Source organism: Sesamum indicum, linkage group LG6, assembly GCF_026168435.1.
Source record: "Sesamum indicum cultivar Baizhima isolate 11 linkage group LG6, ASM2616843v1, whole genome shotgun sequence".
NCBI classification, from domain to species: domain Eukaryota; kingdom Viridiplantae; phylum Streptophyta; class Magnoliopsida; order Lamiales; family Pedaliaceae; genus Sesamum; species Sesamum indicum.
This window is the reverse complement of record NC_142662.1, coordinates 20,064,166-20,088,852: the sequence shown is the minus strand read 5'-3', so window position 1 is coordinate 20,088,852 and position 24,687 is coordinate 20,064,166. Positions and strand designations below refer to the sequence as shown.

At 34.2% G+C, this 24,687-nt stretch overlaps 3 protein-coding genes across 5 annotated transcripts; 1 reads left to right on the top strand and 2 right to left on the bottom strand.

The window, feature by feature from the left end:
- Window positions 1-4,902: 4,902 nt before the first annotated feature.
- LOC105164025 (putative inactive receptor kinase At4g23740) lies at window positions 4,903-8,507 on the bottom strand. The gene is made up of 2 exons (XM_011082572.3): window positions 6,770-8,507; window positions 4,903-5,802 (listed from the first exon to the last, which is right to left on the bottom strand). Exons 1-2 carry the CDS (start codon window positions 8,022-8,024, stop codon window positions 5,162-5,164), a joined length of 1,896 nt encoding a protein of 631 aa, XP_011080874.1. The 5' UTR covers window positions 8,025-8,507; the 3' UTR covers window positions 4,903-5,161.
- Window positions 8,508-11,439: 2,932 nt separating this feature from the next.
- Window positions 11,440-13,820, bottom strand: LOC105164026 (putative glucose-6-phosphate 1-epimerase). The gene is made up of 8 exons (XM_011082573.3): window positions 13,628-13,820; window positions 13,462-13,536; window positions 13,168-13,224; window positions 12,899-13,062; window positions 12,594-12,728; window positions 12,208-12,310; window positions 11,889-11,988; window positions 11,440-11,815 (listed from the first exon to the last, which is right to left on the bottom strand). The coding sequence occupies exons 1-8, from the start codon at window positions 13,766-13,768 to the stop codon at window positions 11,643-11,645; spliced, it is 948 nt and encodes a 315-aa protein (XP_011080875.1). The 5' UTR covers window positions 13,769-13,820; the 3' UTR covers window positions 11,440-11,642.
- Window positions 13,821-18,898: 5,078 nt separating this feature from the next.
- Window positions 18,899-24,673, top strand: LOC105164027 (cation/H(+) antiporter 18). Of its 3 annotated transcripts, none has more exons than XM_011082575.3 (4): window positions 18,899-19,152; window positions 20,788-21,040; window positions 22,093-23,094; window positions 23,180-24,673. In XM_011082575.3, the coding sequence occupies exons 2-4, from the start codon at window positions 20,846-20,848 to the stop codon at window positions 24,383-24,385; spliced, it is 2,403 nt and encodes an 800-aa protein (XP_011080877.1). In that variant the 5' UTR covers window positions 18,899-19,152; window positions 20,788-20,845; the 3' UTR covers window positions 24,386-24,673. The 3 variants fall into 3 exon arrangements, with proteins under 3 accessions (XP_011080877.1, XP_088738282.1, XP_088738283.1); XM_088882156.1 differs by lacking the exon at window positions 18,899-19,152 and adding an exon at window positions 20,577-20,695; XM_088882157.1 differs by lacking the exon at window positions 18,899-19,152 and adding an exon at window positions 20,622-20,644.
- The last annotated feature ends 14 nt before the right edge of the window (window positions 24,674-24,687 follow it).

The window sequence follows — 24,687 nt, the reverse complement described above, 5'->3', positions numbered from 1 at the left end:
TTTTCGCATAGAAATAAAAATTATTATTCCCTCTCCAGAATATTGCAACACATATTCTTGTTGCTTAGATACTAACTAAGCATGTTTCTTTTTTAAGTTTATATTTTGACAGTTTAAAGATATTAAATTTTATCTTGAAAATAAATTATTAATTTTTTTTTGGTAAATAAGATACCAGAATTTATAAAATATTAAAGTATTTGATGTAATAAATTCGTCGTATTGTAATAGTGACAAAAGGATCATTAAACTATCAAAATTTAAAATCATGTAAATAGATATTTGGGACTGGTGAAAGAAACACATCGATTATATAAAGGGTAAAAGTGAAACACTAATAAAATTATAAGAGTTTTTTCTATCGGATATTAAGATTAAAGAATTTAAAAAAATGAATTAATTAAGCTTGTTTTTTTTTAAAAACTTATAAGATTCTAAATATTTTATTTTAAAATTTTATAATTAAGCGTGTTAGAAGAAAAATTCGTAAAACAGACAGTTTTATAAAGCTTATAACCTCTCAAACACTTTTGAAATTATTTTATATCAAAGTGGGACATTCCAACTTGTACTCCACAGACACAAGCTATATATGAAATTGTAGATAATTAAATTAATTAATAAATTATTAGGAACTTAAAATATATATATCATTGTAGGTAATTAGATTCGAGCTCTATCATCCATATGCACGACTTCTATCTATCTACACGTGCGAGTAATATTCAAACCAAGAAGTCAGTTCAAAGATACTAGAATTAATCAGTATACATGTATACAGACCGTATACGTACACATATACGATAATTAGAAACATTATTAATTTTGTATACGTTATTAATGATGTTAATTAAGAAGTATTCGAAAGAGAAAAGTGGTAGACATCAAACGACATGGGTCACATTGTCCCATAAAAAGGGGCTGTAATAATAAAAGAGGGTAACAAACAACAACAGCTAAGGCTTCATTTGCTCCAAATCCGAACCCCTTTTTCTTTTTATGGGGAAACAAAAAACACATAAATGTAGTACACATTGTGGGGTGGGGGGGGGGGGGGGGTTTGCCAAATTCTTAATTAACTCCGTATTTTGCGGCTGTATTCTCATTCTCATGTCTACACGTTCTCGTGTTGATTCTTTTATACAAATTATGCACTCAAAATTGTTTTTTTCCTTATTCTACTCGTCAAAATTATTCAGTCTGACTTATAATTTGATCGGTCGCATGAGGTATTATTTACATTAGTTTCGTATGAGCATCAATGTTTTATTTTGGAAAAACGTCTGGCTAGGTAGAGGAAATTTTGAAACTTATAAGTCACTCAAGCTTTTGTTTGCAACCAATGTGAGACATCTGTGTATATCATTAGCACCCCACCCTAGGGGCTTGGAACTGACATATGGCCTTATTCTCATAGATTGTGTCAAATGATATGATTTGTGACAAGATCAGTGTCCTACTTGTGACCGAGATATTGTCCGTTTTGGTTTTGTATCAATCTTATGATTTTGTTTTGAAATATGCCTCACTAGTGAGATGAGGCCTTAAAACTTATAAGTCGCTCAAGTTCCTCATTTGTAATTAATATGAAATGTCTTCCTACATCATTACTTATATATATGTGTGTGTGATCAAAATTTGTGTAAAATGATTTTGAAAATTAGCAAAACTATGCACCTACATTTTCCGTCTTGAAAGTAATACGAGAATTTTTTATTAAATTATTCTTTTATTTATGGCCTCTTCACAATCGTATTGAGTTGGACTGTGGTGTAATAATCTACATTTGAAAGTATATTTAGGGGTCGCCCGCAGTACAACCAAGAATAGTATTAATGACAGATTTTAGAGTTGTATATATATATATATATATTATGGGACACTAATTTCAATTTTAACGAACATATCTAGCTAAAATTGTCACTATATATGAAAAATGAGATATACATTTACAATAACAAGACAAATATAGTGACAACAAATAATTATTATTACTATTTAATTATTTTTCCATCATTTAAAAGTATTTCGATAATTGGAACAATATAAGTACTAGATATTAAATCATATTATGTAAATACACATATATATACGATTAGTTGTATACATATATCCCTCCAATAGTACTTGTAAATATAAAAACCAATTGGTCCATTAACAAACGAGCTGGATTCTAAGACGGATTTTCACATACGACTAGAGTTTGAATTCTTAAAGTCATACATATAGAAATGGGTTTAACTCGCCCCTTTCGAACAAAATCAGTTTCATTTTTAATTTTAATTTGGGATAAGGACACTTATGATAGGGAAAAAAAAATGTGCTAATTCATTAATTTACATGGATTTGCATTGCCATTAGCTACCCACAACTGTCTACCTAGAGAGTGAACATTATATTATATTCTTAAAAGAATCAAAAATTAGAAAAAAGGACCATTGAGCTGGAGAGGGTTTCAAAAACTAAGGTTGGAACTTAGAACTAGTCGTAAGTTGTAGCTTTTGATTAGTATACATAGCAGCTGAAGGTTTGGTCAGAAATGCTGGATCATTACTGCTGGAATATATCCTGAATTATGATCTATTTACATAAATTATTTCTGTCTTTTGCGGAATTATAGAAACCATCCTTAAGAGTGAAAAAATTGGAGATGTTTTAAGAAATATATATGTAATTTTTCAAAAGCTAAGGGTGATTTGTGTAAATAATATTGACATTCTTTATGAATGTATGTGTAATTTCTTAAAAAATAAAAATAATGTATGTACATAAATTAGGGTTTGTAGCTCTAGCTGGTACTCTTGTTTTCCTTGGTGCTGCCAACTTGATCAGTACAGAAGTAATATGTATGGTAACAAATATGAATAATTATATTTGCACCCCATAAATTCACTTAAATTATAAAAATCATCTTTATTGTTTCAATAATTGAATTTATACCTCATGGGCTATAAGTAATTATTGTACTCGTGTTACTATAATCTACACTATTCATTAAGGGGAAGAGCCATAAAGTAACTGATATGATTGACAAAAATATAAATGGTCTGAAATGCCCTTAACCCATGTACTTATTTCTTGATAAATAACCATATTTTGATTATTACTTATTTTTATGAATAGTTTCTCATTTATCCACATTTAAAATTAATTCATGTTTTTAGTTTCAACCAATTATTCATTCTATCTTCATTCATTTTTTCATTCCGTGAACACATATGAACAAAAATAAATTGTACACACACATTGATGCGACTTGCTACTCAATCGACGCCTCATTTACAAAATATTATTTTCTCTAATTTCAATGAGGTCACTATTTTACTCTGTAAAAACATCGGACTTATAAACCACTTAAATTTCTTATAAGCGAAAGTGGGTGGGTGGGTGGGTGGAGGGGGGGTGGGTTGATTAATTGTGAAATATTTGGGACGTGTGTGGTAATTGGTGCAGTAATAACATAGTGCAATGTTGCATGAGATAATAAATGTGGGAGTTGGATTTTGTGTGATATGAAAAGGACAGCAATAAATTTGGTATTGTTTGGGAGTGGGATAGATACATTGAACACAACGACAACACATATAATGGATTTTGCTTTGGATATGATTCAATAAGTTAGCCGCAATTTGCATGTTTGGATTTTGTTGATAATAATAATTTATGAGTTTCAAACCAATTAAAATCAAATTTTGGGGCCAAGTCCTACTTTAATTTTCAATGAATTTTAATCCTACTAATATGTATGTAATAAATAAATATATCACACAAAATTTTCTATTTGATACCCATAAATATAAGTTGGTCCAAAAAAATCTAAATTGGTTCAAAAAAATTCACACGGTCAAAAAAGAATAAGGAATGAAAGGCCCATGGAGCCCCCAGAAAGCTCAATTCGGAAGAGGACCCCAGACCTCCCATGAAGCCCAATTCCCCAAAAATCCGATGGGCATCTCCCAAAAAATAAATTAGTTAAATGAAATCTAAACGACCCAAATGTGAGAGGGCCTGATCCTACTAATATATATGTTGTAAATAACATAACAAGTATATCATCATATAAGTTTTTCTATTTATGTTTCAAATTTCTATTAAATACTTCAAATTTAGCAAATCATTTGGGAGATTATTGAGTGCAAGAAAGATGCGGAAGCAAATTAAATCGCATTTTATTAAACTTTAATTTTAATTAATCGAGGCCCAAGATTAAGATTGCCGTTTATGAACGTGGGGCTCGGCCCATAAAGATATGGTTGAGGCCTTTTAACAATCCAAGCCCAACTCTAATAACTAATTCTGGCCCATCAGCCCAAAGGTAAAACCAGCTTAAAGGCCTCTGAAGCCCCAATTGATTCCATGTTTTCATACTTTTCTAGATTTGGAACTGCCCATTTGAATACATCTTGATGGTGATTGGTGAGGCCCACCACAATTGTAACGTTATGGGTACAAATTACTCCAACATGTTGGGAATAGTTACGTGTTTACTTTATTAGTAGTTATTGATTCATAAATCTTCGTTTATTGATATAAGAGTTGTAGAAAATTGCAAAGAAATTCAAAAATTTTGTTCGATTAAAAAGTTTCTATTCATGGTTATAATGATAATAAAGTCTTACTCAAGTGGTAATGTCGAAGTTGAAACCGTATAACTTTATGATATAAGTTCAGGTGCCAAGAAAAGTTTGTGCATTGACTCTCAACTTTCTTTGAGGTAATTTCTCAAACATCAATGTAATATTTGTAATTATATCAAATTTTATAAAAATTCTACATAATTTATCTAATGATTAAATTTTGAAATTTGAATGTAATAAATAGTATCCACAAAAAAATTAAAAAAAAAATCCTGGTGAAAACTCAAATTGGATTCAAAGAAAATGCAAGATCACAAACTGAGGATATTGGGGAAAAAATAATAATAATAACAAGATCAACAATATTACAACAATCTGTTTGCTCCACATACATACAGATTAAATGCATGTAACATCACAAAAATGTCTGCAGGGACATATCAACCTGGGATCAGGTTGAAATACTTTGTTAGTACCTTTTGTCCACCAAGGTAGTGAACTAGAAAGTCCTCAAATCAGACATGAAACATAGGCTAGCAACAAGTGAGTGATTCAGTACTCTAGTACTGAGAACTGGAAACTTCTCAATGACCGGGCGACGACAGAGGCATTGGTGTCGAGTTCTCAGACTTGACTTCGGAGGACGTGCGATTTGTCTCTGCCAATCGGACATTCTCGATCATTTTTACTACTTCCGACATTTTAGGTCTCTGGTCCGACATTCTTACCACACACGCCATTGCTATCTGTAACATCTCAACCAATTCTTCCTCTATGTCGGGGTACCTCAGTAGCTCGACATCAAAAACTTCTGCAGTCCACTCTTCTCTAACGACTGAATGGACCCATCGGACCAGATGGACGATCTCGTCGCCGTTCGTGGTGTGGACAGGGGATTTACCGGTGAGCAGCTCGAGTAATATCACACCAAAGCTGTACACGTCAGAAGGCTGCGTTGCTTTGCGTGTATCAGTCACCTCTGGTGCACGATAGCCAGCAGCACGAGCTATTGGCGGAGCCAATGAGCTCATAATTGTCGACAGGCCAAGATCAGATACACATCCAAATTGTCGAGAGTTTAGGAATATGTTGGATGATTTGACGTTTCCATGAACTAACTTCCCACCATTTTCCATGTGGATACGAGCTATGCCCCTTGCTGCACCGATTGCTATATTAACTCGCGTTTCCCAATCTAGAGGAGTTCTACTGTCTCCTCGTTTTCCTGCATGTTTGGACACAAAGCACAAGGATGAAGCTTTGGTTCATGGACAGTAGCCCAAGCCCAACTCGGTTGCAAAATGTTAGATCATACATGACAGCATCAGCATCTTACATTATGACATCATCATATTCTCAACAGCTATGCAATACAAAAACTATATTTTTTAAGAACTTATAGAGAGTGCAACATCATTATCTAAAGATTCATTTATGATCAAGAATGAACAATGAGAAAAGGTAAAAAGGAACGATAATAAAGGAGAATTCAAAGATAATTACCATCATTCTAATATGTCACAAGGCACATTCGAATAAAATAAGTCGGCCGACAGGCAAGAAAAGCACATTGTAGTATGGAATATTTTCTTATTATAAGCACACAACACATAATGCCATAGAAAGAAATAACAGTGACTTTTAGCCTAATTTTAAGCAATGACAAGGTCAAAGAGATTCCTCTACCCCACTAGGATGTTGGAACATGGTTCAATCATCCACAACCCATAATTTTTATATACTTTCCCCTTTTGCTCTGGTTGATATAGCCAAGCTGGAAAGAAAATCTAAAAGGGCCTATTACCTAAGTGGGTTCCCAGTGATTGCGACTGTCCAGGGCCCATCCCGACCAATATACAAACAACCCCTTTCATGCTTTAGAAGTATTAAGGTTTGAAGCATCTGGCTGTTACCACCTTGGACTTGTTGATTCAACTGAATTATTTATTTAGAAGACTAGTTCACCACATTTCAACTGTTCATTTTCAATCTTTGACATTTACAGGCAAAGAAAGATTCTACTTTCAAGAAGAAATTATCTCCACAAGGCAAGAGTGGTTCCAAATTTTCATGAAGCGACTTCACAACTCAGAGATATGAACCATAGTGGAAACAAGCTTAACTAAAAAGTTCATAAACGAGACCGAATATTTGTAATTTGAAACTGAGACGATGAGTGCAAGAGATCTTACCGTGTAACATTGAAGCTACACTCCCTTGGCTGTAATAATCGTAAACCATAAGCTTCTCATCCTTGGAGTAATAGTAAGCCCTTAGCTCAATCACATTTTCATGTTTGATGCTTCCAATTACATCCATTTGTTGCTCAAACTCCCTCTTTCCAACGTTCACGTCCTTCAACCTTTTCACCACCACCATTGTAGCATCCTCTAGTATTGCCTTATACGCCGTCCCAAACGTGCCCTTCCCCAATACTTCAGCAGAAGCCCTCAACAAATCCTCCAAATCAAATGCATAGTTACACCCCTCAAAGAAAACCAACTTATTACTCGCATCTTGGCTACGGGAAATAGCTTTCTCCGGGGACATGTCCCCTTTTTCCAATTTCCCAGCAAAGCCATCCACCGTCTTTCTTCTAAGTATGCAAACAAGCAACAGAAAACCAAAACCAAGAAGCACAATAACAGAACCAGCTATTACAATTCCAAGCAAAGCCCTTTCACTTAGTTTTCCAACAGTTTTAGCTCTTGGATTGTGCTCATGAGGAGCCAAAACAATAGGAGAACTAGTAACTGTATAATCCAACAAAGATTCACTATTGCCCAAGAACACAGACTTTGGGAACCTCTGCAGTGATTTAGGCACACTGCCAACAAGATTGTTGTGTGATAAGTTGAGCAACTGTAAATTAGGCAAATTCAAATCAGGTAGCTCACCAGAAAAAGAGTTGTTAGCAAGATTCAAAGCAATAAGCTGATTTAAACTCGACAACGAACGAGGAATGCTGCCATTAAACCCATTATTGGACAAGTTAACAATAGTCAGGTTCCTCCAAACAGAGAAGTTCGCAGGCAAGGGACCTGAGAAATTGTTGTGCTGAAGATAAAGAAAGGTTAAATTTTTTAGGTTACCAAAATCAAGAGGGAAAGTCCCAGTAATCCCATTGGATCTGAGGCTCAAGATCTGCAACGCTGATAAGCGGCTCAATGTATTCTCTGGGATTGGCCCATGAAACCCAATCCCCGGTAGCCTCACTGAAATTACTCTGTTGCCATCTTCACTACACGTCACTCCAGTCCAATTCTTGCACACTGGATACTGCTCATTCCAATTCAAAGGGCGCAAATGAGCAAACTTGCTAGCAAAATCTAGCAATGCTTGCTTGTCACTTTCAAGAAGAGTTGCAGCAACACTCCCCTGGACTACTGACAACAAATACAAACTTCCCACCAAGAAACACAAAGCAAAAACTTGGAGCTTCTCCATTTCAAGAATGAATGATCTTTTTTTTCCTCACTTGGCTCCAAAATTTTCAACTAGTGTTTCAAAATAAAGAACACATATTTTGGCCTTGAGTTGATATAAGGGGCTGGAACAAAAGCTGGGCGAGGAATATATACATGTGTGAAGGTGAAAAAGAAGAAAGAATTGAGGAAAAAGCAGCAAACTCCAAGACTGGTGTCTGGAAAAAGTGGAGTGAGAGTCTGGAAATGGGCTTTAAAAATGGAGGTAGCAGGGTTTGAAATGGGGGGATTCGGGTCAAAAAGGTGTTATTTTTAAGGTGAGGTCAGAAGGAGAAGCAGAAGGTTTTTCTTTTTGTTCTCTACCCTTTGGATTTTGGGCTGAGCAGCAGCAGCAGTAACCATGGAAGTAGGAATTCCTTCTCACGGGAAACAAGAACTCAAGAGGCTACAGCTACTGTACAAGCTTTCTCTTGAGGACTGAGCACTTTGCTTGGGGAAACAAAATAAAGGAAGATCCAAGATTAAAAAGGTTTCATCCCCTGGTAATTCTTTATTTCTACACTTCCTTTTTTCTTTTTTCCTCTTTTTGTTTTTCTATCTTTTCATTAATTTCTTTATTCAATTTTTGAAAATCAAAATTTGAAGGTATTCCTTTTAAAGCAACAATTCAAACTCTTATATATATATAATGGTATTAATTAAATAAGTTTGAAATTATTGACTCGAGTTTTACACGAGTACTTTATATGAATTCATTATTTTATTTAATACTGAGTTTATTAAAATATTACTATAATTATATAATTATTATTTTTAAATAAAAATAATAAATTATGATGAATTGTATTAATAAGTCCGCGTCACATATTTTAATTTTTACATATAGAGTTTATTATATGTTTCATAATACATTTAACAATCTGCATATCAAATGTGTATAAGATGTAATACAGAATTTTCATGAAAAAACTCAATCCACGTGCTATGAGCAAAGGTAAGATATCAAATGAATATCTTGATATTCTAATGAGTAAATTGAGCAGCTTATAAGTTTCTAGGCCCATCTCCTTAATGAGTCATATTTTTAAAATAAAATAATTAAAATTTATATAAAATTAGAATGTCCAATAACTCAAGTAATAAGACATTAATAACTCTGACGACCACGTAAATTACTAAGGAAGTGTAATTGCTTACCAAAAAGAAATGTAAATATAATGGCGATTAGAAAGTAATATTTGTTTAACCAAAGTCTTCTTGTCCCTACTCCAAAAATGATGGTGGACTATAACATATATGGCTCATAATTAGGTTCTTTGACCTAAACCTCAGATTGCAATTATGGGCATATATTTTGGCACGAAGAGTAGGCTAGTGGGCAAATCAATATTGTAAAACGGAGCAATAAGATTCCCATTTATTAGTGTAGTAAATATAATTAGTACTATAGTTTTTACTTGAGTTTGATTACACTGAAGAACTAAAATATAATAATAATAACAATAATAGAATGTGTATTTTTTCATCTTGATTAAACCTTTTTATTTCATATTTCGTTCCACAATTGAGGATGTAAAATGATTTGGCTTATATTTTCGGTGTCAAGTTGAGAATTTTCAGTGACGAGAGACTTACATTTTCGTATTCAAGCTAAGGATTTGAAAGACATCATGGGATAATACAGTGTGCACTTTTTCATCTTACTCGCATATTATTGAATCATATTTCTATCCAATTCAATCGAAATCTTATAAGTTTATCATAGAAAAGATGTGTTGCTAAAAACAGTGGAAAATTTAGGTTACTCAAATCAGCCGTCATCATTTGATGTGGAGCACGACCTTAAAAAGAGTGTTTTGTATATAAGCCAAACGTGAACATATACTATTCACATTTTAAACTAAAATTAAGTAAAAGGTCAGTTATTTTATTAAATTTTTTGTAAGCAAAATTGCAAAACAACTAACTGGACCCTAGTCCAAATCTTCTAACGATCTTGAACAAGGTATGCATGAATTTGTTTGGAAGAACGACCCTCCCGTTGGATAATGAAGAACAAAGAGTGAATCCATTTCGATGATAAAAAATTAAGTCTTAAATATAATTAAAAATGGAGATAATCTTTTGTTCTCTTAGTGCATATGCATAATTAAAGTAAAAAATTGTCTGAGTTACATATATACTAATGTGAATTATGTAATAATTCAAGATTTAAGGGAAGAAATTTTAGTGATGAGAGAGAGGCAAGTGATGGCAAAAACATTAGCATATGATGGATAGGGTTTGAGATAGTGAGTGATGGGGAAAAGGAGAGAGGGAAATTGGGTTCTTTTGTTCCGTATAATTTGGTAGGGTAGGGTACAAAAATACCCGGTGGGGACTCCCGTATCATGTGCACCCTATTTATGTGGATTTTCAGTACCATACAATTTTGCTATGATTATTCCACTTTTGGATGGTTGTGATGCCATGCCCTACTATACACAACTAAGACCTATAGTTAGGAGCTTTCAACATATCATTTTTGGTGTACAATTCAAATTCTTTAAGCATAAATTATGTCGAGACCGTTGTTGTTAAATTTAATTACACAAATACATTTATTTTTTGTAAAATTATATGTATATTTTTTAGGAGGTGTCAATATAATGCAGCAGTAGTTCAGAGGTGTATGTAAAATTTTGTTAGTGTAACGTAGCAGTACCTTGGGAATGTGTGTAAAATTTCATCAGTGTAGCGTATCAGTACCTTAGGAGTGTGTGTAAAATTTCGTCATTGAACTTATAATTACAATTATAACCTCAATTGGTGTACTTATAATTTTACAAAAAGTATAGAATATTTGTGTACTTAAATATTAATTTCAGAAATTGTCATTAGGATTTATCTAATTATTAAACTATTGACAATTGACAATTGATGAAGGAGTATTATAGCCAAGTGACCTTTCCTTAATTTTATTTGGCTATTCTGGTGCATATACGTTGTGTAATTTGCGTTCCTAATACTAAGAGCACAAATTCAACATCACCTATTCTCCGTACAGGAGGTTTGGGATAGAGAAATGGCATTATTCTCATAAATGATGTCAAATAATGAAGCATACTAAAAAAAGGAAGATATTTATAAACCATTCAATTTCCTCATATGTAACGGATGTCGGATGGATGAGTACGTCACACACTTATTTTTAATCAAAATTAACAATTGCAATGAAATATCAACAAGATCAGAGTGGCGCAGCGGAAGCGTGGTGGGCCCATAACCCACAGGTCCCAGGATCGAAACCTGGCTCTGATAATGGAGTGGCTTCCAACCTGATCAAAAAACCCTTTTTCTTTTTCCCTTATTTTCGTTTGCTATGAAAAATTTCTACTATATATCATCAACTTCGCAGTTCAGATTCTCAATTTAGAATCATAGACCAATTCCAAGAATCGTAGAGTACAAACACCAAAATCATGGAAGCAAAATGTAACAGCCATTTTCACAAAATACAGCAAAATGGCTTTTTATGATCCACTGAGTATTATTGTTGAGGTGACACAGAAATAAGGCCACCTCTGGATGTAACAGAGTGAAGTTAGTCATATTAGTTTCAGCTTCTTTACTTGTAAACCTTTAGCCTTATCGTATATCATCATTTTATCGAGGGGATGGCAGATAGCTCGACTCGCCCAGTCCATTCCTCGCCTGGCTTCAGAGGAATTTGTTTCTCGATACAAGCTGCATCAACACAAAGCATACGCCTGTACTCGCCGTCCCCAAAATCAGGTATGGCTTTAGCTCTTCTATCCCATGGATTCCAAACCACTGTCACCACAATAGTTAGTGTTATCTACATATATAGATGCATATTGTTATGGATCAGTTTATTGGTACCTACCAACATCTGGAAGTCCTTCCTTTTTTATCACGTAAGTCCTCTTCTTCTCGTGATCGAACACTGCAACTGCATCTGAAGAACAAAGATAAGCGCGATCCACCTATGTACAGAAAAACCCTTCATAAACAACCACTCAGATTGGTGGAACAGAATTCTCTTTATCAACTCGAGTTCTGTTGTTCCAAACAGATAAATAAATCTTTAATCAACATTCCATTTGAATTCCTTTTGCTATAAACTAGTGTAGACAGTGTTTTGCAGATTAGTCATTGCAAATTTTGGTAATACTCAGAAAAATGGAAAAGAAAGAATATGTTACCTCAGATTCAAATGTCAAAGCATCTCCTTGCTCCGTGAAACGTTGTCTGTTGCGCAGGTTGTCAAGATAGTCGAGAGTCTCCAATCCCTCTACTCTTACCTCACTGTTAATTAAATTGAGTATCAGCTGTATTTTTATGATTGTAATCCTGAAGTAGCAGCATGCAGTTAACATTCATATCATAAAAGATGGCCAAGGACATCTGTTCTCAATGAATCTTGAAATCTGTTGCTTATCTAATTTTTGCCGCACTAGATATTTTGGTTTGATGGACCTTTCCCGTAACTCGAAATATTTATTATCCTGGTTTGAGGGATTCTCACGCTGTAGAACTTCGAATGGCGAATCTTACAATAGAAGGCATAACTTTTTATTTAGAAGCTCACCTGATATCCGAGACAGAGAAATACGTGTGGAAGGAAAATGAGAAACTAAAGGGCTTGCAGTTAACGTTCCGGACGCGTGATATCAAAATGAGATGTCCTTCAAAAGTCAGAAGCACCCTAAGACGGAGTTCGAAACTGGAACGAAAAAAATCTATAATCAGCTGAATGGATAAACACATGATGCTGCTTGATTTTATTTCCAGAAATCAAAATATTACGGAACACCTGGTAGCTCAAACAATCCAAGTTATTTCCTCTTGCAAGAACAATGGTCAATAGATACTGAATTTGGAGCTTATAGATACCTATGAGGCCAATGCTTGAGATCATCATCAGATGATTTAAGAAGCAAGTCAATGAATGTCCTGCAACTGGAATCAAAGGACTGTATAGGTGGAGGATTCTCATCAACAACCCACATCCTGTTCCTGGCAAAACCGTGTTGCTCCAGAGAACCACGGTTTCCAAACTTAATCAAGAAACCAGAACGCATTTATAAATCATCAGTCTAATGCTAAAATTTGGTCAAGAATCGCAATGGACGAAACATGAGACTGCAGATCAATTACAATACCTGTGGAAAACAAATCGGAATTCCTCCCCTCACTGCTGCTGGTGGCTTGAAAATTGCCTGTCGGTGAATAGAACATGTAAGGCGAAAGCATTGTGAATTTTTTTCTTTATTACGCAGAAATTATACCAATTGATTATGCAGGTTTCCTTCTGTTCTATCACTTTCCTCGATTCATTCAATTACTGTACAAATCTACCAGATAAAACATGCTCTTAAACATTGATCCACAAAATTCTTTCAGGCAATCTTGATAGCAGAAAAAACTATTAAGTAGATGCAAAATCAACAGCACACCTTACTACTAGTAAACAAAAGTTCTTCGCCCTTTTCGTTCCTCCAAGAACGAACCTGTCCTCCATGAAGACTAACCTGAAACGAAACAAAAATCATCACGATCCAAACTCAGATTTCATCCCCAAATGAAACAATCAAAAAGAAAATAACGTGAACAAGAACTGACCCGGACTTGAGCACCGCGTGGACTCACGAGCAGAACCTCAGGAATCCCTCTATCATCCTTACCGATTTCAATAAATGGTTTCAGATCGTCATCTGCTGCTGAACTAGCTCTCTGACTCCTATCTCCTGAAGAACTAGCCATTTCAAGTACATCAAACTCTTGAAACTGATACACTATGTTTGGTTTTGATTAGATGGGCTTATATAATAGTTTTAATTACTTTTTTCAAAAAATATAATTAATTAAAAAATAATATTTATTTTAAATTACTCACAACTAAATAAATTATATATATTTTTATACATATATATATATAAATATATATAAAAGAGACGTGATTTGACAATGAACAGTATCTTTCGTCTCCCCACTACCCAACATCAAATATATCATACTTATTTTATATTATCTCTAAAAACAAATCCAAACATACACACTATCTCTAACTTATTTTTATTTATCTTTATTTTTTTTTTCTATCTCCACAAAAAATACCCCAAAACAAGTTAAAAACAAAACCAAACGTTATGAAAGTATTTTATACTTGCTGTTCCCAAAACGGTTAAAGAAGCAATACAGTTACATCAATAACAGAAGCAGTTGAGACCCTTGAAACCTTTCCCGTGACAAAAAAACAAATTCCCTGTGAATGCTAACGGGATTCTACCTACCCACAACTCCCTCACTCTTTACTAACCGCCACTGTTCAACTGCAATCAAGACAATGATGAAATTGGTACCCCAAATCACAAACTATGATGAAAATGGGTAACCAAGAGTCAGTTTCTTGAACAGAAAACGAACAGGGGAGATTACCAAATAGCTGATTAGAATCTCAAGAAACGACAACTGAGCATTTGTCCTCATCAGGCGAAGAAATATGAATGGGGAACAGGCGTTGGTTTGAACCAGACCAAAAGAAACCCTTTAAAGAGAGTTTAGTCCATGTTTTGATATTGACCTTGTCACCTTTCTTTCTTGAATATAAAATGATGGAAAGGTCAGATCTTGAGTGCATCTCCAAGGGACCATTTTCACCCGTGGATCTTTCAGTTTGGTTTTGACTTAATTGTACACATGAGTTTGCAAAATCTTCAGCTTCAATTCTCAAGCTACCTGAATTAACTGTATTAAAAACTAGGGGGTAGGGGAGGGGTGCGTACAGCTGAATCTTTGCAGCCGCAGGTTGTAACTTTCCACTGTCCATAGGCATGTTATCTTCTATGTTCGTAGTGATAGTGGTGACAAGTTTATACTATTTGCAATATCTCAAGTCAAAAAGTGATCTTACTTTTTCTCTTTTCTTTCTTTCTTTCTTTCTTTTTTATTTTTTTTATTGTTGGTTTTGGGTGCAGAAAATAGAATGGTAGAGATGACAATTGGTATTTTTTTTAGTGCATTAAATACAATAGCATCATAATTTATATGCATTTGGTGGTGTATTTATAGGTATGGTCCACTTAAATCAATCACATTAAGATGATGTGAAAATTATAGGCTGTTGATCTAGGGTGCATCAGACAGCTGAATTACCATATGATATTTCACCAAAACTTTAGGAGAAGTCGAGAATTGTGTGTTTTTTTTGTATTACGAACTTTGATCTTTTTAATAGACTTACACAAAGATTATGCTATACTTTTTCATTCAAAAACTATAACTCTAATCATTTTAAAAATAAACACAAGTCATGATATAAGTTGAGCTCGAATTTGTCACTTGAAAATTGTATTGGAGAGGGGGAGATCATTCCCAGACACAACAAATGTAGAGATGCAGAAAGTAGATAAAAATAGTGACAAATTGAAATGCTCATCCATTTTTGTTGGTTTCTATTTCTTTCCCATTTCCCATTTCCCACTTTCCTTGTGGATAATAAAAGCAGTCGTACTACTTTGATTTTTCACCCTACAAAAATTCAATGCTTCAATCTCATAAGTCTCAAATAGGCCCATCATCTTGGGCATGTCAAGTTGCAAAAACTAGGTCCATTCTGGCACCCTGTGCCACTAATGCAAACAAAAAACATTAATATTTAAAGTCATTTGAATTACCGTCGAGACTGAAAATTTGTGTGTATGAGATTTCGATTGTTGAAAATTTGTATATAAAATCTAATGTTGAGATGAAATATCATTTTATAATAAGAATAAAAAAAATTAAATAAATATTAGATAGCAATGACTATTATTAAAACAAGTCAACGAGACATTTTTCCTAATCCCAAACAGTAATATTCATTAAACAAATATTTTCAATTCGAGTCTCACACTGTGTGAGTATCAATCTACTTATATAATAGTGGGTTGCTTAATGTTTTCGTATATTATGATGGATTAATTATTAGAAAAAAGGGGATTGTGGAGAGTTGCCATTGCACGTACTGAAAATGGCACACAAGTCCTAGGATTTTTGCCAATATTGTGTAGTGGGAAATTTTGGACTTTGTCCTCAATAAATTAAATTACTCCCTAAGTTGTGATAATTTCTATATATAAATTATTATTATTATTAGATAGTTCTCCCTAAGTTGTGATCGTAATTAAAAATTAAATTATGTAATTATAGATGTAACATAATTTTGAAATAAGTATAAAACTCATGAATATAAAAACAATGAGAAAATAATAACTTCCCCAGAAATGCTCTAACCGGTCAAATAAACTTCACCTAATTTGGACCTTAGGCACATAAAGTCTAATGTCCGTAGGTCTGAGCGAATGAAGCCCAATGGCCAATTTACTATTATAGATAGGTTAAATATACTTTGCACCAGTGAACTATGCATTATGTCTCATTTACACCCCTAAATTATGAAATGTAACAAAACTATAACTGACAAAATAATTTGAATTAATTTTACAAAAAATTCCCTTCTCACTTACCCTTATACTTTTTTATTCTACTTCCTAAAGTATGTTTTCCCCCAAACTATTTTCAGTGATCTAAAATTTTACTCACATTTTATTTTAAAAATAATATTTATAATTTATAATTTTTTATATATTATGAAACAAAAAAAGTATTTATAAGCTCAATATATGCAAATATATTTTACAACGTAGATAAATTATGTTAAAAAGTACATGTAAATATATGTCAATACATAATGCATATAATATTAAAGAAAAAGTAAGTTATATAATTTATAATTTTTTATTCAATTACATGTTCACATAATAAAAATATATCATATCATTACTTAAAAAAATATAGAATATTATTTATTAATTATATTATAGATTTTCATATTTTACAGTATATATATGTTCGATGTAATATTTTAAATTTGTATTGATAATTTATTTTTTTTTAAAAAAAGGTTCAATATATATAATAACGCAGATAAAAATTATGTAAATTTGTTACCAATTGTGTAAAAAATATAAGAATTATAAATTTATAGAGTTTATACAGATTCTATACTCAGTATCAAAATTATAAATTTTGAGTACTGTTTATTTTAAATAAAAAAAATATAATAATCATATTATATTTTGAGGAATGATTCCAACAGAGATATTTTAAGGGTGTAAATAAGTAAGGACATTTTTGTTATAAAAAAATTATTGTATATCATAAGGGGTCTTTTTGTTACGTTTTATAATTTAAGGATGTAAATGCACTTTATATATAATTTAGGGGTGCAAAGCGTATTTGACCCAATTAAGATTTAAAAGTAAAAATGAATTTAAATAATATTAATTTGAGAATGCTGCCATGTGCCAAGTTGAGAGGGTTTGACTTTTGCAATCTCGTACTACAATAATGATGTATTATCACATATTTTTTCAAATATCACATATTAATGCTTATTTGTACTTTTGATAATCATATAATTAATTAAATATATATCTATATCTTTTAATTATTAAAAATATGTTGAAAAATAATTATTTATCTTTTAAGTAATTGATTAAAATATTTTTTTAAGATTAAATTTGAAATATTAAGCATTCGTCACATTCTTTAATACATCTTTAAGATATTCAATATCAAAAAAGATTATCTGAAATTAAGTTATTTATAAAAATACAAAGAAACTAATTTTAAATAAAAAGATAAAAAATAATAATAAATTAAATTAATTATCTACAAATACTATTTTTTTTTAAAATTATAATAAATTAAAGTAATTTTATTCATTCAAATTTGATGAAATCGAATTAGAGCAAGAATTTCCTTTCTGACGCTCACACTTCCGCACTACTCTAAAAAGGCGGTGCACACGGCTGACTGTAAGTGTCATCCAAGACTAGGATGGCGCCGCTGACTTTCCAATAGTCTTTGGTGGCCCACTCCCAGTCCCAGCCTCCAACCCCACCTTCTACAATTAGTTAAATATACTTACTTGTTGAATTTAAAATTTTATAATTAAATTGATTATTTTTTATATAAATTCAGTATAATTATTAATATTAAATATTTATATATAATAATAATCAATAATTCTAATAATTATATATTAATTAATAATATTAAATAATTAAATTCAATCAACAACTATTATTAAAGTACGATACTTACTTTGAAAGCTTAATAACATTTTATATGTTGCTGAGATTTGAATCCATGACTTTAAAGTCATGGGGCCTCAACTTCGTCAATTGAATTAGATCTCATTGATATTTTAGTAGCCAATTTGGGGGGCATCACATGCTTCTGAATTCTTGAATGTTTGTCTACTATTATAATAGAACGACACCTACTACTAAAGTAAAATGATATTTCATACATGAACCTTAACTTTGCTAATTGAACTACACCTAATAGTGGCCAATTTGGGTGGCATAACATGTTGCTCCCCAATTTTTAGATGTTTGGCTACTATTAAAATATAACGATACCTTTTATTTAATTTGTTTGGCTCAAACATTAAATAAAAGGATTTTAAGTCGGTGATTGAATCCATTAAATTTTAAGCATATCTATGACAAACAGCCTAATTAATTAAAATCATTCATTAATCAAATGAATTTAAAATTTGTGCACAAATGACTTGTAAATTCAAATAGAAAAAATTGAACATGTGATTTAAAATAAATGAAGTTTAATATTCTAAATTGTAAGTGAATACAGATCAATCAACTCAAATGCAGCCTAATGCTAAATCACTCGTCCAAAAGTTTGTCACTTGTATTCTTTTAAGAGCAAACATGTATTTGATATAAATTAATATAAATTAAGATGAAAAATATTAAAAATACATTTTTTGAAATGACGGAAACGCCCCTCTAAAACCCAGTAAGTAATTCTTATAATACGACTCTTATATTCACAGTAGACGACAAGCAAGTTCCCTACAGAGATTCACCCTGCGAAGCGCGAACGCCTGTCAACTTCTCTCTCTGAGTTCCACTCTTCCACCGTTTTCGTGATCCACTACTAACTCTACCTTACAGTCTCTCTCTCTACCGTCGAATCAACAGTTCAGTATGAGCTTCAGGGGACGCATTGTGCGGTGGTGAAATTGGGCAATCCCCTTGAGAAGAAATTCTCCGGCGATCCTAGAGTAGTATACACAGGTTTTTCTTTCCTCTATTCTTTACTCTGTACATACATGTATGCATATACATATACGTATGGATACGAAGTCATCTTGAAGTAGTCGTGGTCACATGGAAACTCTCTATCCAGTCAATTGTTGGTGCGGTTCCTTAGCGTAAACGGGAGGACAAAGATTAGGAATTGGAATGGGGAATTCGTGAACATTTGGATTTTCTAATTTTAATGAGGAGTCGAGGGCATTACGGTCAGTTTTTGAGTCGTGGATTGACAATCTTTTGTTGCGTCCTTCGTGGAAGCGTAGAGAGTTGGAGGGACGTGGTAGAGTCCCCAGTTTGCAAATTATGTAGGTCTATGAATCTGGATTTAGTGTGAAAAGACAATTTTGTCATTGATGGTAGTTGGATTTGCTAACGGAAATTATTCTGTAGAAAACACCCACCTCTCGCATGGTTTACTGTGGAATACCCCACGTAGTAGGCACTATTCACCGAGATCTTTCTGTATTTTGCCTTTTTGGGGTGTGTGTGGAATCTATGGACCATTATTCTTTTAATACAAATATCTGTTTATAACTTCTTATGCATATTTACTCAGTTTTCCAATTATTATTATTATTTTTTAACTTTTAACTCTTCCTTCTTTCCTTTTGTTTTGGTTTTCGCCTGAACAAGTTTTTCAAGTAATCTTGCTACCCTCAGAGGTAGTTCATTTTTTTTATTTTTTCTTGGGAAGGAGGTATTAGGCAGTCTTGAGTTTTCACTAATAGGGGTGTACTGGTTGGGTCGGTCGGTTTTAGAAGGAATCTTTATGCACACCCAATGAATGTGGGTCGTCAGACTGCTACACCAAAAGTACCTGATTGTCTTTTCAAACCAAATAGTAGGATATGACTTATTTAGTGGTCGGATTGGCAAATCATGAAACTTGAAGTGCAGTTTATTGAATTCCAAAGTTAGTTATTTATGTGACCTAAGTGTAATATTAATAAAATTAAAATATATTATGTTTAGTGAACTGTAATGATTAAAAACACCGGACCCAAAAATAAAGGATCTTATGTTTTAAATTTTTTTATTAAAAATTAAAACTGATGGATTAGGGGCGATGTGATGCTTTTCGAGCGGGTGGTCGGGCAGAGTTGGTTTATGTAAGCCCCTATTTATGACACTCTTCATGTATGTGCCACTCTTTGAATGTCCTGATTTCTTTATTTACATCCAACTCAACTCATAATGCTGGATGACCTGGAATCAAGGACCTTTTAACTTGTTTAATGAATCGTCATTATTACAACCTCTCGTTAGAGGAAATTACGTTAGACGACAGCGTATTTGCTGATCTTAACACCTTAGGTAAGGGTTTGGACCACACTACTGCTATTGGGAAGAAAAGCACTCCTCGGGTTGTCCTTCTTGCTCTTATTTAACTGGAGTTAACAATTGAATTTCTATAAGCTTTGAATAAGCTGTGTGAATTTCAGCTGTTTTTTGACAAAAAAATGAGTTACAAGTGAACTTCCACAAGTTGCATTTAAATGATATGAAACATTCTTCTATAACTGTACTTTTTTAGTTTTCAGTGCTGCATCAAATGATGCATAGTCTTTTGAACCATCTGCTCTCTTCTTATGTTATGTCTATCTGATTATGCAGGTAGTAAACAGAGAATTATCAGCTGTTTATAGTTGATCTGGTATTATTTTGCTACAAAATGGCTTCTAATGCAACTGTCAAATGTCCACCGCCCATGAAGGCTACCTCAAATGGGGTCTTCCAAGGAGATGATCCTCTCCACTTTGCACTTCCTCTTTTGATACTACAGATATGCCTGGTCGTTGTGCTTACACGAGTACTTGCATATCTTCTCAGGCCATTAAGGCAGCCGCGTGTTATTGCTGAGATTATTGTGAGCTTCTCTTTCCTTTGCCTACTTTGTTATAGCAGAACTACCACATGATTAAGTTAGTCATAACTCTTCCCGAAGTGCACTTTACAACCCCATTTTTGTATTTGAGTTTACAATCACTATAAAATACCCAAATGACTTCACACTGAGGTGCTCCTTACAGTTTTTTTTCTTGTGTTCGTCCTTCTGTATTAACCTACTTAGTTGTTGGTATTTGAAGTTCATATCATATGAACAAATACAATGAGCACTACTCTGACTAAATATATGCCACCTGGCGTTTAATTCAGAATGATGGCTCAAAGTATTCTTTTCTTCGGCAAAAGAATAGACTTCCATCAGCCTTGTCATTGGTACTATTCTACTAGAAATGCCACGTTGATGCTCTTAACAGGATATAGGCGCTGATCAACGTATCTATCTTTCACGAAATGCTCATTCTGGATGAGACGCAAATGGAAAAATAATATGGGAAGGAACTAAGTGGGGCTTGTAACATTATTCAGTATAAGACTTGGATTATTTTTCAATCTCTGATGATGAAAATTAGGACTTGAAGATGCTCCACGGAATCACTCATAGTTGTTTACCATTTGACTGATTATTAATTTAAGTTATGGAATAAATTATTCTCATTTACGAGGAAAATGGATTCTTGCAAAATTAGACATGGTACTTATTATCCATCTATCATGGAGGTATATCCCTTCAATTTCTTTCTTTTCACTATGTGAGTAAACATATTACATTACACACTTGCCCTTGCCGTTCCAATCTGCCATGCAAGGTTTCATGACATTTCAGTTGGAACTGTTGTCTGTGATCACGGTCTACTAATGGATAAACAGGAGTTATTAGCTTATTCTTTCTTTTCCATCTGCACTATTGAGTTATTTATGATATAGAATTGAGCAAACACTAGTAGAAATGTGGTATGTTGTTTCTTTGTATTGATGCACCCGTGGTATTGATCAAAGCACCTTATTATATGAAGCATGAATGGTTACTTCAGAATTCTGAGAGAATTTGGTTTTATGAAATTATACTTACAGGGAGGAATTCTACTAGGTCCATCAGCTTTAGGCCGTAACCCAAAGTATCTTCATGCTATTTTTCCACCCCAGAGCCTCACAGTTTTGGATACCATTGCCAATCTTGGTCTCCTATTCTTTCTATTTTTGGTTGGTCTTGAGCTGGATCCAAGGGCTCTCCGTCGGACTGGGAGAAAAGCACTAAGTATTGCACTTGCAGGAATCACTCTCCCATTTGCTTTAGGAATTGGGACATCATTTGTGCTCAGAGAAACTATTTCCAAAGGCGTAAGTCATGGCCCATTTCTGGTATTCATGGGAGTTGCCCTCTCTATCACTGCATTTCCTGTCTTGGCTCGTATTCTGGCTGAGCTTAAGCTTTTAACCACTGACGTTGGTCGAATGGCCATGTCTGCTGCTGCAGTCAATGATGTAGCAGCTTGGGTTCTACTTGCCCTGGCAATTGCCCTATCAGGCACTGACCAATCTCCCCTTGTTTCACTATGGGTCTTCTTCTGTGGGTCAGGTTTTGTAGTGTTATGCATATTCTTGGCTCCTCCTATTTTCAAATGGATGGCACAGCGATGTTCTCAAGGTGAGCCAGTAGATGAGATATACATATGTGCTACATTGGCTGCTGTTTTGGCTGCTGGATTGGTCACTGATATAATTGGAATTCATGCACTTTTTGGGGCTTTTGTGCTTGGAGTTCTCGTCCCAAAAGAGGGACCATTTGCTGGCGCCCTTGTGGAAAAGGTCGAGGATCTTGTATCTGGCCTGTTTCTTCCTCTGTACTTTGTGTCAAGTGGACTCAAAACAAATGTAGCCACCATTCAAGGGGTTCAATCGTGGGGTCTTCTTGTATTGGTTATATTTACAGCATGTTTTGGAAAGATTGTTGGCACTGTTGTGGTTTCTCGCTTCTGCAAGATCCCTTTCAAAGAGGCACTAACTCTTGGTTTCCTTATGAACACTAAAGGTTTAGTCGAGCTCATTGTCCTGAACATTGGGAAAGACCGTGGGGTAAATTACTATGCAACAATCTAAAAATACTAGACTTTGCTGTTGTTTCATTCTTCATCTGACTTTTTTCCCGGTGAATGTGCAGGTCCTGAATGATCAAACTTTCGCCATTATGGTTTTGATGGCTTTATTCACAACATTTATAACTACTCCTATTGTTTTAACCATATACAAGCCAGCTCGAGTGGCTAGATCGGAATACAAGCACAGAACTATTCAAAGAAAGAAGTCATATACTCAACTCAGACTGTTGACCTGTTTCCACAGTACAAGAAACATTCCCACTTTGATTAATCTCATGGAGGCTTCACGTGGTACTGGAATTAGGGAGGGACTTCGTGTCTATGCGATGCACCTGATGGAGCTTTCTGAACGATCATCTGCAATTCTGATGGTTCACAAGGCTAGAAAGAACGGGATGCCGTTTTGGAACAGGGGCCATGATTCTGATCCGAATCAGATCGTTGTTGCATTTGAGGCTTTCCAGCATCTCAGCCAAGTGTCAGTCCAACCAACAACCGCAATCTCATCGATGTCTAGCATGCACGAGGACATTTGCAATAGTGCTGCAAGGAAGAAAGTGGCAATGATTGTCCTCCCTTTCCATAAGCATCAGAGAGTTGATGGACGCTTGGAGACCACACGAGCTGAGTTGAGGCATGTTAACAGGAGGGTTCTTGAGCACGCCCCGTGTTCAGTCGCCATCTTAGTTGATCGGGGTCTTGGTGGAACGTGTCATGTAGCTGCAAGCAATGTTGACTACACCATCACGACCTTCTTCTTTGGTGGCCCTGATGATCATGAAGCTCTTTCCTATGGAGCACTCATGGCTGAGCACCCTGGCATAAGTTTGAACGTTGTTCATTTCACTGTGGACCCAAAGATAGTTGGGGACACTGTCCAGCTAGATATGGACGATCTGCATATCCCTGATGCTAGATCAAATGATGAAGTATTTCTTGCAGAATTCAAACAAAAAGTATCCAAGGATGGTTCCATCAGATTCAAAGAGACCGTGGTCAGCAATGCTGCAGAAGCAGTTGATGTGATTCACACATATAACCGTAGTAATCTATTTCTGGTAGGAAGAACGCCAGAGGGACAACTAGTTGGAGCTCTTAACACAACAAAGGAGTGCCCCGAACTGGGGCCAGTCGGCAACCTGTTGATATCCCCTGAATTCTCGACATCAGTTTTGGTGGTGCAGCAGTACCGTAGCCAGCTAACTGGAGATTCACTAAACTCACTAAAGGCAGAAGATACTGCTGAGGCAGAGTCAGATTCACAATGATTTGGCATGTAAATTCTCAAATAATTAGTCTAATCATTTGGAGAAGAATGGATCATTTGGGTGACATAAGGAATTCTTTTGCTGCATATTTAAGGCTGCATCTGGGTCAACTTTCTTATGACATTATCTCATAATACATGCAAAGCATTTAGCATTTTGTTTGTAGTGTATACTCCAAATCTTGAATTGGTGATTGGACAACTGGAGATATAGGTTTGAACCAGTTTGTATCATTCCCTCGTGTTCCATTCCAAATTGAGAATTATAGTGCCATCTTTTTCATAATAACTCATTATCCACTG